Consider the following 15,091-nt stretch of genomic DNA (forward strand, 5'->3'; position numbering starts at 1 on the left):
TCCCAGAGGTCCCAGGATTCAGTCCTTGGTCAAACAGACTTTTCCGCAGGCCACTGCCTCTTTTGGAAAAAGTCTCTTTCGTACCTTTCTGGTCGAACATAGTCCAATCATCCCAGGGCGGTCGTTCGCCCGCTCCCCACTTCGATGGGGTCGGAGGTGGCCAGGGTGCGTAAGCCGGTCTCGGGATCGCTCCCCCCACAGCTCCCGTAGTAGGCACTGTCTCGGATGCCGTTGAAATCAGAGTGGTGGAGGTGACCGGGACGCTTCCCGTATCAGCCTCCGTTGAAGGTGGTTTCCCCTCGCTCTCGCTCATGACAGCCGTCAGATTCGAGATGATAGGGAAAATAGGATTCCTAACAAAATGTTAGATCCCAAGCATTCAAAATAAATCCACGTTTAAAAGTAAAGCAAAATTTATTTCAAAGCGATGGTTTGATCAGGAACAAGGACATTGTTAGGAATAACTGCAATCGTACTGGGACTACATAATAAAGGAACTTGAACCAGGTAAGGGCCAATTAGCCCCTTTCCCTCTGGCGGGAATAGAACAGAGAACGCGCGCCCAATTCCTTGGGAACGTAACGGTTCAACATATTACACAAGTTCAGTTCTCAGGCAAGCTAACCATAACAGCGAAGCGATACCACGACTCCCACCTCCAGCTGCTCGACCTTGGCCAGTTTCGCAAAGCTACACAGTTGATATAATGAAGCAAAAGGGTACACCGGGGGGGGAATGGTTGGAACAGCTTCTACAGGTAATACTATATACACCAGACATAATGGCAGCTAGCTGACAATTGGTAGGTATTAAATTAGGATTTAATTTCATGGTGCTGTATAAGTGTGTAGATGTTCTACAAAGCCAAGCCTGTATAAGACTCTCTTTTCTTAATTGCTTCGGTACTTGGCATGGCTACAGTTGAGTGGAATTAAAATTTTTGTGTTTAGGATATACATAAGAAGGTGATGTCCCTGCAGTTTAATGAATGCCGTACTAAGATTCGTCATGTGGACGCCCACGCAACCTTGAATGATGGAGTAGTTGTGCAGGTCATGGGGGAGTTAACAAACAATGGGCAGCCGATGCGGAAATTCATGCAAACCTTTGTACTGGCTCCAGAAGTAAGTAACCACCCAAATATTTGGTTTCAAGGATTAGTAATTTAAACTTGGGACCTAAGAATGTTTTCACATCAAATGTCACTTTGAAAGCTCTCCTTTCAGTTAATTAGACTAAGCAGTTTTGTAGTAAACACAGCATGCACTTATGGGAGAGCTTGAAAAATGAAAGTACATGTAAATTGCCTGGTACCAGCATTGGGCAAGCATTGCTGACTTTTAATTGACGTTAGAAAGAACTGCAAAATAGTACATGTAGTTCATTTGAAGTCTGAACCACCAAGGTAGGGGGCAGCAGGTTGTGGTACCGTATCTGCCTCGCATCTCCTGATCAGACTAGACTGTCCTGGGCTAGAAGGACCGATGTCCTGAGCGGGTGTCCTATGCTCAGTATTCGCATGGCTTCTGCTTCTTTGTTGGCCTAGTGCTGCCCTGAGTCGGGAGAACTGATGACTAGAGCTGGGGAAGAAAATAGGTTGTTTTACTTGGAGGTTTTAGGCAAACACCTTGAGATAGAGCCGTATAAAACATTTTTCCTGCTTGTTGCTGCACGGTGATCATGCTGGTCAATAGGTAGAGCTTCTGGGAAACACAGGCAGGTGCTGAGTTGGACTTGCAGGACATCCATTCCTCCTGAGGGCCAGTTTTAATTTTTTAATTATTTCTGCTTGGGCTCCCTCCTGTGTGTGGAATCAGAGCAGCTTATAACACACAAAACCACAAATGGCAGCATGCTCCAGCATCCTGGGCTGGTCCTGGATCAGTGGCCCTGCTCATTCCGTTGGCCAGCCAGGGCCGAGAGCCAAGGGCCCTTTGGCTTGTGCTTGAACATACCTGGAACAAGGAACAGCTCAGCCCAGATCTCAGTCAGCAGGCAGAGATGACAGGGGGGCTTAGGTCTCTGCCCCCTAACCGGGGGGGGGGTACAGTTTGAGCGGCTTGTAGTCTGCTGCCAGCACCTGCAGAGATTCTTGTTCCTCTTTTTGTCTTGGAAGGGGCTGTTAACTTAAGGCTTTTTTCCTGAGTTTGTCCCTATTAAACAAACGTGTGTACACCTGATAACTTCTCAGTTGTACCTCATACTCCCAAGAGTGTATGGGTGGTGGCACCTGGATGGCCGTGAACCACACTATATCACAGAGTAGTAGGTCACTTGGTCCTGAGGTTAGACCTCCCCCCCCTGTGGGTAAGTTGAGTTCCTCTTGGCCAGCCTTCCCCTCCTCTCTCCCACCCCTCCTCACTCTCCTGCAGGGAGGGACTGCGTTCATGAAGCCCCCCGGTAGCTCACAGGGGCTTCCAAATCAGCCGTTCTGATGATTTGGGCGCTGTCCTGGATGCCTTGGTGGCGGCAGGCCTGGGCTCCCTCACTGCCTCTGCTGTGTACATCCGCCTGTCACCCCTTCTCGACAGACATTGACTGGTGTTGGCCGGGGGGGGGGGAGAGAACAGGATCAGCACGTTCCTTAGTGGCCTTTTTTCCAAAGGGGAATTGCACAAGGAGTCATCGGGTATTCCTTTGAAAATGGTCGAGTTCACTGTTGTAAGCCTGAACGTGTGAATGTACCTTCTTGAGGGAAGCTGGGCCACTCAAAAAAGGGTTGAGTGTCCAAGTGAAAAGTCACGGGGGGCATATGGGTAAGCACTTGGGCCATGGAGGGGCATGGAGTCGACGTTGGTGATGGCAAAGGTCATGTCTTTCCTCTGGCCTCAAGGGCTGTAGAGAAGCTGGAAATCAGGAACTGCCCATATTGAGAGGGTCTCTAGTATCTCTCCCTGCGAACCACGTCCTCTGGCTCTCCCCCCGCCCCCCCCCCCCCCCCAAACTCCCTGGATATTTCCTGAGTCGGACTAGAAGACCCTGACTTGACAGAAAGGAAGAGCTGTTTCAGGAAGGGGAGAGAAGAGATCAGTCTGAAGAGTGACCTTCAGTTAGAAGGGAAAAGGAGGAAGAATATAGTTTAAATGAGACGGGAAAGTCCATTCATCTTTTGCAGCGTCAGTTCTGAATTTGCTAATATCCAATAGACTTCTGTTGTTCCTTGTATGAAGAAGTGCTCAGAGTTCTACTTTCCTGGACTGTTTTTTGCTTACTTGGGCTTTGACATTATACATTCAACATGCGGTGTGCAGAGAAATAGCCAATGAAGAACTTTATTAAAGTTAGTGTATGAGAGAACCTCACCCCTACCCCACTATTCTGGCTAACCCAGTTTTCACTCTAATAGGCCATCTAGCCAAGCTTAATGACTTGTCAGGTCTTGCTGCCGTAGTTGTATTTGTGTTTGTAATACCCTTGAACGTTTTCCTTTTTGTGGAAAGTGCCATCAAAGAGGTGGTTTGCCATTGCCCTTTTTGCCATTGCCCTTCAGTACTGCAAAAGGATCTTAACATCTACAGTACCGTGTGGCTCAAGGTCTGGCTTGAGGAACCCTTCTGAAGATCTCTCTTTTAGATGGAATGAACTCAATGATGAGAAATTCAGAGCTGAGAGTCTTGGTTATTGAATAGGAGTGAAGCCATAATATCGGTGCATGATAGAAACTGTTAGCATTGGGTCTGCACCTAAATCCAGCTTTTTGCTGGCATGAAGAATGAGCTACTTCCTTAGCAGGCTCTTGGGCATGGGACTCCAACATCTATCTTAAAGTGTCTCTAGAATTATTATTCTCTTCCCTAGACTTCCAGGGTTTCAGTTCATCTAAGCCTATTTCAATGGGGCAGTTTTATACATGATCTTTTAGCTTGGCAACCATCAGGAATGTGTCTCTGTGGGTAGGTAACTGAGAAAGCATCTCTGAGAGTAAGTATACAATACCAGATTTTCCAAATGAACCCAGCAGGTAAGAGTTCTTAAGTTTTTGTAACTGTATTGGTAGTCACATGAGCGCAGAGGAATATTAACTGAATTTGAAAATAATAGCATTATTACTATTTGGTTATCAAGTAACAGTAGTGCTTTTCCCAGGTTCATCAGACTTTCTAACCACTGGTTTTACTTGGTTCCATTAAAAGTAGATTCCCCCCCCCCCCCCCAATGGATGAATGCAAATCTTGCCTGACTCGGTCAACAGTTCAGCTTTCTTCTACCTATGGTGTGTTTGTTTTTCAGGGCTCTGTTCCAAATAAGTTTTATGTCCACAATGACATATTCCGTTATGAAGATGAAGTATTTGGTGAATCTGAAGCTGAACTAGATGAAGGTAAGGGAGTCTCAAAGAAAGCATGGCCCTGGATTTGCATGCTTCGTCTTCAGTGATGAGGATGAATTTTGGTGCTGAATTTTAGTGTAGTGTAATGGTTAGAGTGTTGTGGGACACTCAGATTTGGTTATTCATTCCACCCTGGAAGGATTGCTAGGTGACTTTGGGTAAGTCATTCTCCCAGCCTAACCTATCTCATCGAATGGTAGTTGTGGATAAAATGGAGAAAGGGAAAACAATGCTGTAAGCAAGTTTGGGTCACCATTGTATAAAGGTAAAGGTTTCCCTTGCTCGAAAGCCAGTCGAATCCAACACTAGGGGGTGGTGCTCATCTCCGTGTCCAAGCTGAAGAGCCAGCATTGTCCAAAGACTTCCATGGTCATGTGGCCGGCATGACTAAACACTGAGGCGCATGGATGCTGTTATCTTCTCACCGAAGTGGTACCCATTTATCTACTTGCAGTTTCTTGCTTTCGAACTGCTAGGTTGGCAGGAGCTGGGGCCACAGACGGGAGCTCACTCCGTCATGTGGCACTCGGGTCTCAAACTGCCGAACTACCAGCCTTTTGGTCTGCAGTTCATCGTCTTTAACCTTTGAGCCACTGCGGCTCCTACATCATTGTATACAAATGTCCTTGACAACCACGACGGTATAATCACTGACCTCGAGCCAGACATCCTGGAATGTGAAGTTAAATGGGCCTTAGAAAGCATTAGTAACAACAAAGCTAGTGGAGGTGATGGTATTCCAGCTGAACTATTCAAAGTCTTAGAAGATGATGCTGTTAAAGTGCTGCACTCCATTTGCCAGCAAATTTGGAAAACGCAACAGTGGCCACAGGATTGGAAAAGGTCAGTATACATTCCAATCCCAAAGAAGGGCAATGCCAAGGAATGTTCAAACTATCACACAATTGCACTCATATCACACGCTAGCAAGGTCATGCTCAAGATCCTACAAGCTAGGCTTCAACAGTACGTGGATAGAGAACTACCAGAAGTACAAGCTGGGTTTCGAAGAGGTAGAGGAACGAGAGATCATATTGCCAACATTCGCTGGATTATGGAGAAAGCAAGAGAGTACCAGAAAAATATCTACTTCTGCTTCATTGACTATGCTAAAGCCTTTGACTGTGTGGATCACAACAAACTATGGCAGGTCCTTAAAGAGATGGGAGTACCAGACCACCTCACATGTCTCTTGAGAAACCTGTATAAGGGCCAAGAAGCAACAGTTAGAACCGGATATGGAACAACTGATTGGTTCAGCATAGGAAAAGGAGTACGACAAGGATGTATACTGTCACCTTGCTTATTTAATATATATGCAGAGTACATCATGCGAAATGCTGGCCTGGATGAATCACAAGCGGGAATTAAGATTGCTGGGGAAAAGATCAACAACCTCAGATATGCAGATGATACCACTCTAATGGCTGAAAGTGAAAAGGATCTAAAGAGCCTCTTGCTCAGAGTAAAAGAGGAGAGCGCAAAAGTGGGCTTGAAGCTCAACATCAAAAAAACTAAGATCATGGCATCCGGCCCCATCACTCCTTGGTAAATAGAAGGGGAAGTTGTGGAAGTAGTGACAGACTTCACGTTCCTGGGATCCCAGATCACCGCAGACTGTGACTGCAGCCATGAAATTAAAAGACGCCTGCTCCTTGGGTGGAAAGCGATGGCGAACCTAAACAGCATGATAAAAAGTAGAGACATCACCCTGCCAACAAAAGTCCGCATGGTCAAAGCAATGGTATTCCCAGTAGTCATGTATGGCTGCGAGAGTTGGACTATAAGGAAGGCCGAGCGCCGAAGAATAGATTCTTTTGAACTATGGTGCTGGAGAAGACTCTTGAGAGTCCCTTGGACTGCAAGAAGATCAAATCAGTCAATCCTAAAAGAAATCAACCCTGACTGTTCCCTGGAAGGTCAGATAATGAAACTGAAGCTCAAATACTTTGGCCACCCAATGAGAAGGGAGCACTCACTGGAGAAGACCCTGATGTTGGGAAAGATTGAAGGTCAAAGAAGATGGGGACGACAAAGGATGAGATGGTTAGACAGTGTCATCGATGCAACGAACATGAAATTGAGCAAACTTCAGAGGACGGCGGAAGATAGGAGGGCCTGGCGGGAGATGATCCATGGGGTCGCGAAGAGTCGGACTCGACTGTGCGACTGAACAACAACAACAACAAAATAAAAATAGTTTGGCATATGAGCCCAAGCTCAGCTCTGAAAACTGTCCATGAAAGCCACCTAAGCCCATTTAGCACAGCAAGTTCAAGAAAGAGATTAGTAAACACCCCAGTTCCCATCGTCTTTGTACAACAGCATGTTTATGGAGCTTAATTTTGATTCAGCTCAAATTGGTGTCTGATCCAGCCACCAACATTAAACCTGGCACAGGATGCAAGTAGGGGTGTGTATTCGGCTTCCCCTGAGCTGAAAAAAATACCGAATAAATGCCTTATCGGTATTCATTTGAACTCAGGGAGTGGGGGGGGGGGAAGGGGCATTTAAACATGCCAGCCCTGTGCCTTTCCCTCCCCTCCCTGAGGCTCCCTGCCTGCCCTTCTCCAGCTGCCCCGGGGCAGCTAGAGAAGGGAGGGCAGAGAAATGAAGGCTTTCCATGGTCAGTCTCACTCCCACGGACCTGTCTGCTGGTGAGGTTTAAATGGCTTCACCTTAAGCACTGACTGGTGAGGAGGGAAATTGACCAGGGAAGCTGCAGGGGGCTTCAGGAGGGAAAGAAGGCATTCTGACATGCCTCCCTTCCCTCCAGTTGTTTATATCAGACCCGAATATATTCGGCATTACTGAATATTTCATTAGTCCTGCTACTTTACTGGTATTGGACATGGATAATTCAGCATTTATCAATAGTTTTTGGGTCTGATATACCCAAAGCCAGAAAATACCAACTTTTTTCTTTTGCACACCCCTAGATGCAAGTTGACTGGAGGTTTGCATTAGAGTCCAACAGTTTATGCAAGGTTCCGACTAGATTAAGCGACGTGCCTGTTCAGTTTTTTTTACTTGAGCCAGTGCCTACAAGGGCTATCTCTGAATAGAAGTCTTGATTATCTTGTACCAGCAATTTGAAGCTGAAATCAGACTTCAAACCCCAGATCAGGATAGGGCATGAAGCAGGGTCCCCTGGGGGTTTCTGAGCCTGTGGGCGTTTAGGATTCTTCTGACACAGTGTGTGGTTCAGCTGACCTTCAGCCACACAGTGAAGATCCTTGTGCAACCCAGTCAGGTCTCTCATGGCCAATCAGAAGCTTTGCTGGGCAGAAGCCCCACCTGGTCTTCCGCACTTTCTAAAAATACTTGGCGGCTACCAGGAAACTTGTGGGAGCGCCATGGGGCCCCACGGGCACCATATTGGAGACACCAGGCATGATGCCATCCAACAGAATTATGATGTTGGTAAGACCCAGCATAATGAACATCATTGACTTCCAGAACTTGAAATGTACATCAACAAGAACACTAAACCTTTATTACATAATTTGCTTGTGTATGTTTTGTAAAGCTCGAGGCGTGCCCTTTTGAGACAACTGACTTTCATAAGATCTGTGACTATGCTGTGCCTGTATTTCTTAAGGAAGCTAAATCTGACATGAAATACTGGAAGCAGTTGGCACTTTTCTTGCTTCATGTAATGCATCTTTATGACAGCTACAGTATGGTCATTTAAGGCAATGGAGAGCATGTGACGATCTTCCCAGTTCATTTATGTGTGGTTAAGAACTTGGGAGTTTCTATTTTTTGTATGAAGTAACTTAGGAGAGCTGGGGAGATTCAGCTGAAACTGAATCCAGACAAGTTGCTTGGTAAGGCAGAGAGACTTTGGCAGGGATTTCCTACCCACTTTGGATGGGGTGGGTTTGAATTTGACCATGTCTATAAAGAGTTCAGGAGGAGTATTTGATTCTGGCTTTGTTCGAAGATCAGGTAAACACAAAGAATGAATACTATCAGCCTTCCTGACACCCATGGACCTGTGGCCGTGCTGATACGGCTGTTTCTGTAGCCTCAAGGCAGGGCTGTTTAACATGGTTTGTGTGGAGCTGCCACTGAAGCCTTCCCAGAAGCCACAGTATAGGGTGGCTCTCCTGCTGACTAGAGCTTGCATGTGGGAGCACATTACTCCCATCTTGGAACAGCCACATTAGCTGTAGAGAGGCCTTTTGTAGTTAATTCCATAGGTGTGTGTTATCTTGAGGGAGAATTATATAACTTTTTCCTTGCTCTTTTTCTGCTTTTAATTTCTTGGCTACAAGCCTTTTAAAAATGTGACCTTGAGGTACTGTCTATGTTCAGAAAAGGCGACTTATGTACTTTAACATACATTCCATTAATAATGAGGAACCCAGACTTTGAGAACTGTTGGAAGCATCTGATTGTGCAGCTGACTGACATGCAGTCCCGCCACATGCATCCTTACTTGGAAGTAGACCCCATTGACCTCCTCAATATGTAGTAGGGATGCAGCCTTAAAATGTTGGTTTTAACTTAGTAGTGATATCATGGTTGTTTCACCCCGCTGACAGTTCTTTTCTGCGTGAGCCTCTGTTATTACCAGTGTGGGAGAAATTCCAGTATGGAACTTCCTAAGGAAAAATTAGAGTGGCTGTCCCGCAGAAATGGTTGTTGGGGGGAAGTGTGCTTTAGAGGAGATCAACTTGTAAGTCCGTCTGCTAGTATATGAGTCGTGCTAGAAGATGGCAGTGAGGGTGGTGTCCGTGGGGTGTGTGTGTGTTCAGAGCTGTCAGGGCACAGCCGGCTCACGCTGAGACATTTAGTGGGGTGGTTTGCTGCTGCCTGCCTCTCTGTAGCGATCCTGGACTTCCCGGGGTGTGTGTGTCTGGGTGTGTGTGTGTGTGTGTCTCTCTCTCTCATCCAGGTACGGGCGCCAGGGGGGGCCGGCCCTTCTTAGCTTCTGAGATCTGACGAGATCGGCCTAGCCGGGGCCATCCAGGGCAGGGCAGGGCAGTGCTAGATAGATTTAATAGGGAAGACAAGTGGCTGCTGTTCCTGGTGAAAATAACTAGAGGAGGAGGGAGGTGTGAACATGCAGAAATGTAGCCAAAGGGAGTTGCGTCAGTTACCTTTATTTTGTGATAATGATCCATATTTATTGTTTTTAACGTTTCCGTATTAAACTTGACTGTCCCTTAATTTTACTGTTTGGGAAATTAAATGGTTAAACATGGGAAAGGTTTGTTCAGGCACAAAAAATGTACAGCATTGAATTAGAAGGGTTTCTCAGATGGAATATTTCGGTTTTACTTTAGGACTGTATCTAATTTAAGAAATGTTAGTTGATCATAAGTTTCAGTTAATTAAATTGATACAAGAATAAAATGCATCTGAAAAAAACATCAATGGCTTAGGTGTATGTGCTTGTGTATTGGATTTCTGTGACATTTTTGTATGCCGATATTCAGAGCAATTTGAAAACAAATTACAGTTCAAATCACAGGCTTATGAAGTGTCAAATAAGAATAAAACAGGTATAATAGCATGGCTGAGCCATAAATAATCACAGAAACACTAGCAAAGTAAAAACCAATTCAAACTGCAGTAATCACCATTTTAATGTTGTATATTTAAAATCTGATAGTTGAACATGCATCATCCCTTGATACTGTAGCCATGCAACTATTAACGTACATATGTTAATACTTCCCCTAAATCCACTGCATACATTTGAATTTTAAGGACATCTTAATGTCTCAGAAGTTGCCAGCCCTAAGAATAGCTGATGTTAAGCCAAATCAGGACGAGTGGAGCCTGTAGGCACAGATCTGCCAACATAGGTCCCTGGGAGGTTCATACAAAGCCACCATTTGTCTGCCCTGCCTGACATACCTGTCTCATAACCCAAGTTGTTACACTGATCGCTGTGAGCATGAACTATCCTGATACACTAACAGCATGGCATTGCACATACCAAGTGTGCACTGCACAGTCCAGGCTGGGTTAACTTCAGCCCTATACATCCTAGGTTTTTACAAGAATCTCCATGATGCACAAGTGTATATTAAGCATAGTAAGTAACGAGTTGTTTTTAACTGACATGTTAAAGGTTTTGACTAAAAGGCTACTTTTTAAATGTCTTAGAATCAGAAGATGAAGTAGAAGAAGAGCATGAAGAAAGGCAGCCATCCCCTGAGCCGGTGCAAGAGAATGCAGCCAGTGCTTACTATGAAAGTCACCCTGTAACGTAAGACAACACAGCTTGCTTAACTGCATTTACTCTTTGCCTGCAGTAATGTGTAGGGGGTTGTAAATTGCAAGTATTGAAAGATGGGTCACGTTGAGCAATTCCAGAGTCCCACATGGAGGACAGTATCGTTCGAGGAGGATGGACCACCTTTTACTCTCCCCTTTTAAAGTGATCTATCACTTTCATGTTGTGCCTAACAGCTATGGCATGAGAAGTGTTTCTTGTCTTTGGTTCATTTCTGTGTAGCCTGGCGTGGGAACACATATGAGGGTGTATAAAATTGAGTTGGTGAGGCCACATAGAAAGCAAAAAGTCTTGGCAAGCGTATAAGTGGTCAGGTAGTTAAATTTTATCGCAGCAGAGAAATGATGGATTTGTCTACCTACCAACCAAGTTAAGAGGTTAGTGGAATGACTCACGTATGGATGCTAGATTAATGAGATGTACAGATGAAAATGGAGAAGATATAGAGGCCAGTAAAGCCACATTGGTTACCAGAGTTCTAGATAAAGTCTGTGACTGCCGTGGAAGAGTTGCCTTTACTCTGTGGTTGGCAAGTTGTCATGAGCTTGATTTTTTTCTCAGAAGCCCCTTATAATTTTTGTCTGCGTCAGGGAGAAATTGTCAGGGAACAGCAGAGTACAGACTGATGCTGAATTCAAATACTTAGGTCAGCCTGCTTTCATCTGCCCATGACCCACATTCCTTTCTCCATAGTGTGGAGTAGAAAGCAACCTTTCCAGTGTTGCTTGTGTCAGGCAAGGTTTGCTGATCTTGGCCTGCTGTTTTGTTCACAGGCTTGAAAAAAGATCAGATGTTAATCTGTTCTATAAATTGGGGTAAGTGCCATCAAATCACAGCCGACTTATGGTGACCCCGTAGGATTTTCAAGCAAGAAATATTCAGAGGTTGTCTGCCATTGCATGCCCCTGTGTAGCAGTTTCCATGGTGGGTCTCCCATCCAAATACTAGCAAAGGCTGACCCTGCTTAGCTTCTGAAATCGGGCGAGACCAGGCTAGCCGGTGCCATCCAAATTCCGTGAAAGAAAAAACTGGAATTGATGCTCACAAATAAGTGGTCAGTTTCATTATCCATTAACTTTATTTAAGAGACTTTTACATCCTGCCTCTTAACAAAGCTCTTGAGTTGGCTTGCGCAGTTTCTATACAAACAATAGAATAGATTGTCAATATTAAAATTGCAGTAAAAAACTCACCTTTTGGGCTGTTGCTATAACTAAATGTTAGAAAATAAACAAATTACAGTCCTTGTCTATTGTCAAAAGCAAATACAACTACTTTGTCTGGCACCTAAGACTTAAGAGCTGGATATCAGGGACCCAGGGCCATAAAAGCAGTACAGCCAGAGAAAAGTCTGTCCCTCCCTTAGAGCAGCAAGGAGGAAATATGACATTACCCAAGTATCTATGATTTGGTGTTTTTCTTCTTCTATCTTCTTCATGGTCTCTGTGCATCACGCCTTTGGGATATAGTATGCCTGTGCCAATCCTGAGTGGTAACATTTAAAGCTGAAAGGGATTTTTTGCGTGCATTTCTGATGTCACGCGCAGGGGCTCCACTGTGCATGTCTACACAAGGATCCCGCCCGTTCTCTTCTGACCGCCATGCCGTTTGGACCTCTCTCCTCGTTTTGGTTGGTAACATACCTTTTTTTCTTGGAACTTCTCCCATTTGAAAACTTTCTTCAATTCCACAAGTTTCTCCAAACCATGAACAAACATATTTGGAAGGTTAGTGACTAATTTTAATGGGGCTGGGGGCCCTGCCGCTCCCCACCCCATTCAACCCCCCCCCAAGACTTTCCCCCGCTTTTTCCCTCTTCAGCCTACAACAAAACGTTGGGGGTTCTTCAAGCGGTGCCTAAAGTGTGGCAGCAAAATTGCACAAAATTGCACCCTCAGACAACCACTCCCTTTGCTTACTCTGCCTCGGGGAAACCCACTGTGTGGAGTGTTGTGTACACTGCTCCAAGTTCTTGAAACAAACGAGGAAAAATCGAGCAGCCAGTCTCTGAACTGCATTTCTTGAGTCAGCACTCTTACCTCCACCGATGGCATCATCCTACGAGACCTCCGGCCACACCTTGATGTCAACCCCCTCATCGGCGTCGACTCTTGTCCTCTTGTCAACACTGACTCCTTCTGATGCTGATCAACTGATGCCAAAATGCTTGGTCCCACCGTCTGACTCTGACAACCCTACTCCTGCCAAAAAACGCAGGGGAGGGTAAAGAGCATAAGCAAGACAAGCAGAAGAAACATGAGAGAGACCTGGAAAAATCCAAAAGTTCTCTGAACAAGGCTGTCCCAGTACCACACCATGTGTCAGAACCTCACTCGGCTCCTCCTCTCGAATTGTTTGACTCGCCCATTCATAGCCAGTCACTCACTGGAGTAAGGTCGCCCTTGGCACAACCCCTACGCCTCTCTGATTGTGACCATGAAATAGACCTAACTCAACAGACATACCGGTCCCATTCCTCCAGCACCAAAAGCAGCCATGCAGATCACAGGGGGAAGAATACTGGATTGCTTTGTCCCACCTCGCCTCCTTACACCTCCCACTGTCACCTTTACGACGATTGGGACCGATCCTCGAGCTTCCAGCCTCCTCCACTGCCTCTCGTCCCATGGGATCAGAGGCAGTGGTAATACTTCTATGGGGCATATCCCCTTTCTTCAACCTGCCCCTGCTTTTGGGTCAAACACTAGTAGAGTGGGATTGACAATCCACCTCTTCCCACATCTCTCGATACCGAGACCCCACTCTGAGGCCAGAAACAACCCTTTCAAAGCCTTTGCCTCCAACAATCCAGCCTCACAAGCAAGCAGCTAAACATAAGACCTCAGCTTGCTTTCTTTCTTTCTTTCTTTCTTTCTTTCTTTCTTTCTTTCTTTCTTTCTTTCTTTCTTTCTTTCTTTCTTTCTTTCTTTCTTTCTTTCTTTCTCGATTTATATACCGCCCTTGACCCCAAAGGGTCTCAGAGCAGTTTACAGAGAATATACTAATTGTTCCTAATCTAGGGCCACAATTCATATGGGAAGGGGCTGCCTACCGACACTCAGTGGCACGTTCTGTTGTTGTTTCCGGGCGGGCTTCTGGTGTTGCTTCCGGCGCCTCGGATGGGCCGACGGCATCCTCGGCAGGCTTCAGATGGAGTTCCTCCGGCGCGCGGCTGCGCACGGCTGCTCCGACTGTGCCACCTAGGGCAGGTACCCATTTGTCTACTCGTGAGTACACTTTCGAGCCGCTGGGTGGGTGGGAGCTGGGACTGGGGCCGGGAGCTCACCCCGCCTGCGGTGGGTCTCGAACAGCCATAGTGGCTGTTGACTAGTGTTGTTATTGCAGGCATTGAACTGCCTGCGCCACCGCTTTTGACACTGATGCCATCGGTACTGGGCAGCCCAATACTGACACACCTCTCAGCAACCTCCAACATGGAGGAGTCTTCTACTGCATCCACCCAGGAATCAGGGGTTGAAGAATTAGAACATCACAACTCCCAGCACTGAGACTTCTAGCGCATCCCCCACACCCCGAGTAACGGAAGATCTTCCTATCTCTCCAGCAGAGGACCTGAAATCCTATGGAGAGTTTATAAAGTCCATGGCTCATACACTAGGGCTATCCACAGTTCAACTGCCACCTACAGTTAAAGAATACTGTCTTTGATATAGTACAGATGGACACATCGACAGCTATCACCTTGCCAATGACTTTGATCCTTCCAGAGGCTGCCAAAGCTCCCTGGTCTCATCCAGCCTCTACTCCGGTATCATCTCAGAGAATCGACCACATGTATAAGATCCAAGAGACAGAAGCCAATTCTTATTCTCACACCCCAAACCTAACTTAGTGGTGGTTACCTCCTCTTCTAAAGGCAGATGTACACATACCACGTCTCCTGACAAGGAGGGTAAGAAACTAGTCTCGGCTGCAAATACTACTCGCCGTGTGCCCTGGGCATCAAAACTAATATGCCCTATGGGAACAGCTCTCTGAATTCATTGCATCCCTTCCGGAGGATATGAACCACCACTCTAGATGCATGCAACAAGAGGAAATGCTACTGGCAAACCAACAGCTAAATGCAGCCAAACACACGTTGGAGATTTCAGCCAAACCTCTTACCTCCGTAATAACACTGCACCGTCACTGCTGGCTGTGCTCCACCGCCCTTCAGCAAGACACCAGATCATATATTAAAGAACCTCCCCTTTGAAGGTAAAGGCCTATTTATATCCACTATGGATACCATCCTTCAGGATCTTTATAAAAGCATCATCTCATAACTTGGGGGCATCCTCATCTACTAGGTCCTCTAAACCCAGATCCCAGGATAAACCATGGTCTCGCTGACCTTTCAGCAAGCCATCTCCTGACCAACCTTGGCAACCAAGATCTCTCCACATACTCCATCTTGTACATCATATGGATTCAAGCCCAAATGTTCATCCTCCACACAACCCAAGACCAAAATTCCCAAGAGCACAAAGCAGAACTTTTGACTT

At 46.0% G+C, this 15,091-nt stretch overlaps 1 protein-coding gene across 1 annotated transcript in view; it reads left to right on the plus strand.

Annotated features, from left to right (window-relative positions):
• The window catches only part of G3BP2 (GTPase activating protein (SH3 domain) binding protein 2), a 78,981-nt gene that overhangs the window by 10,026 nt on the left and 53,864 nt on the right, over positions 1 to 15,091 (plus strand). Inside the window, exons 3-5 of the mRNA XM_015405562.1 lie at positions 951 to 1,124; positions 4,231 to 4,321; positions 10,454 to 10,556. Coding sequence (XP_015261048.1) covers positions 951 to 1,124; positions 4,231 to 4,321; positions 10,454 to 10,556 — 368 coding nt within the window. The remainder of the gene's footprint in view (positions 1 to 950; positions 1,125 to 4,230; positions 4,322 to 10,453; positions 10,557 to 15,091) is intronic.

This window comes from Gekko japonicus, unplaced genomic scaffold (assembly GCF_001447785.1).
Source record: "Gekko japonicus isolate JY-2015 unplaced genomic scaffold, Gekko_japonicus_V1.1 scaffold2759, whole genome shotgun sequence".
In the NCBI taxonomy this organism is placed as follows: Eukaryota; Metazoa; Chordata; class Lepidosauria; order Squamata; family Gekkonidae; genus Gekko; species Gekko japonicus.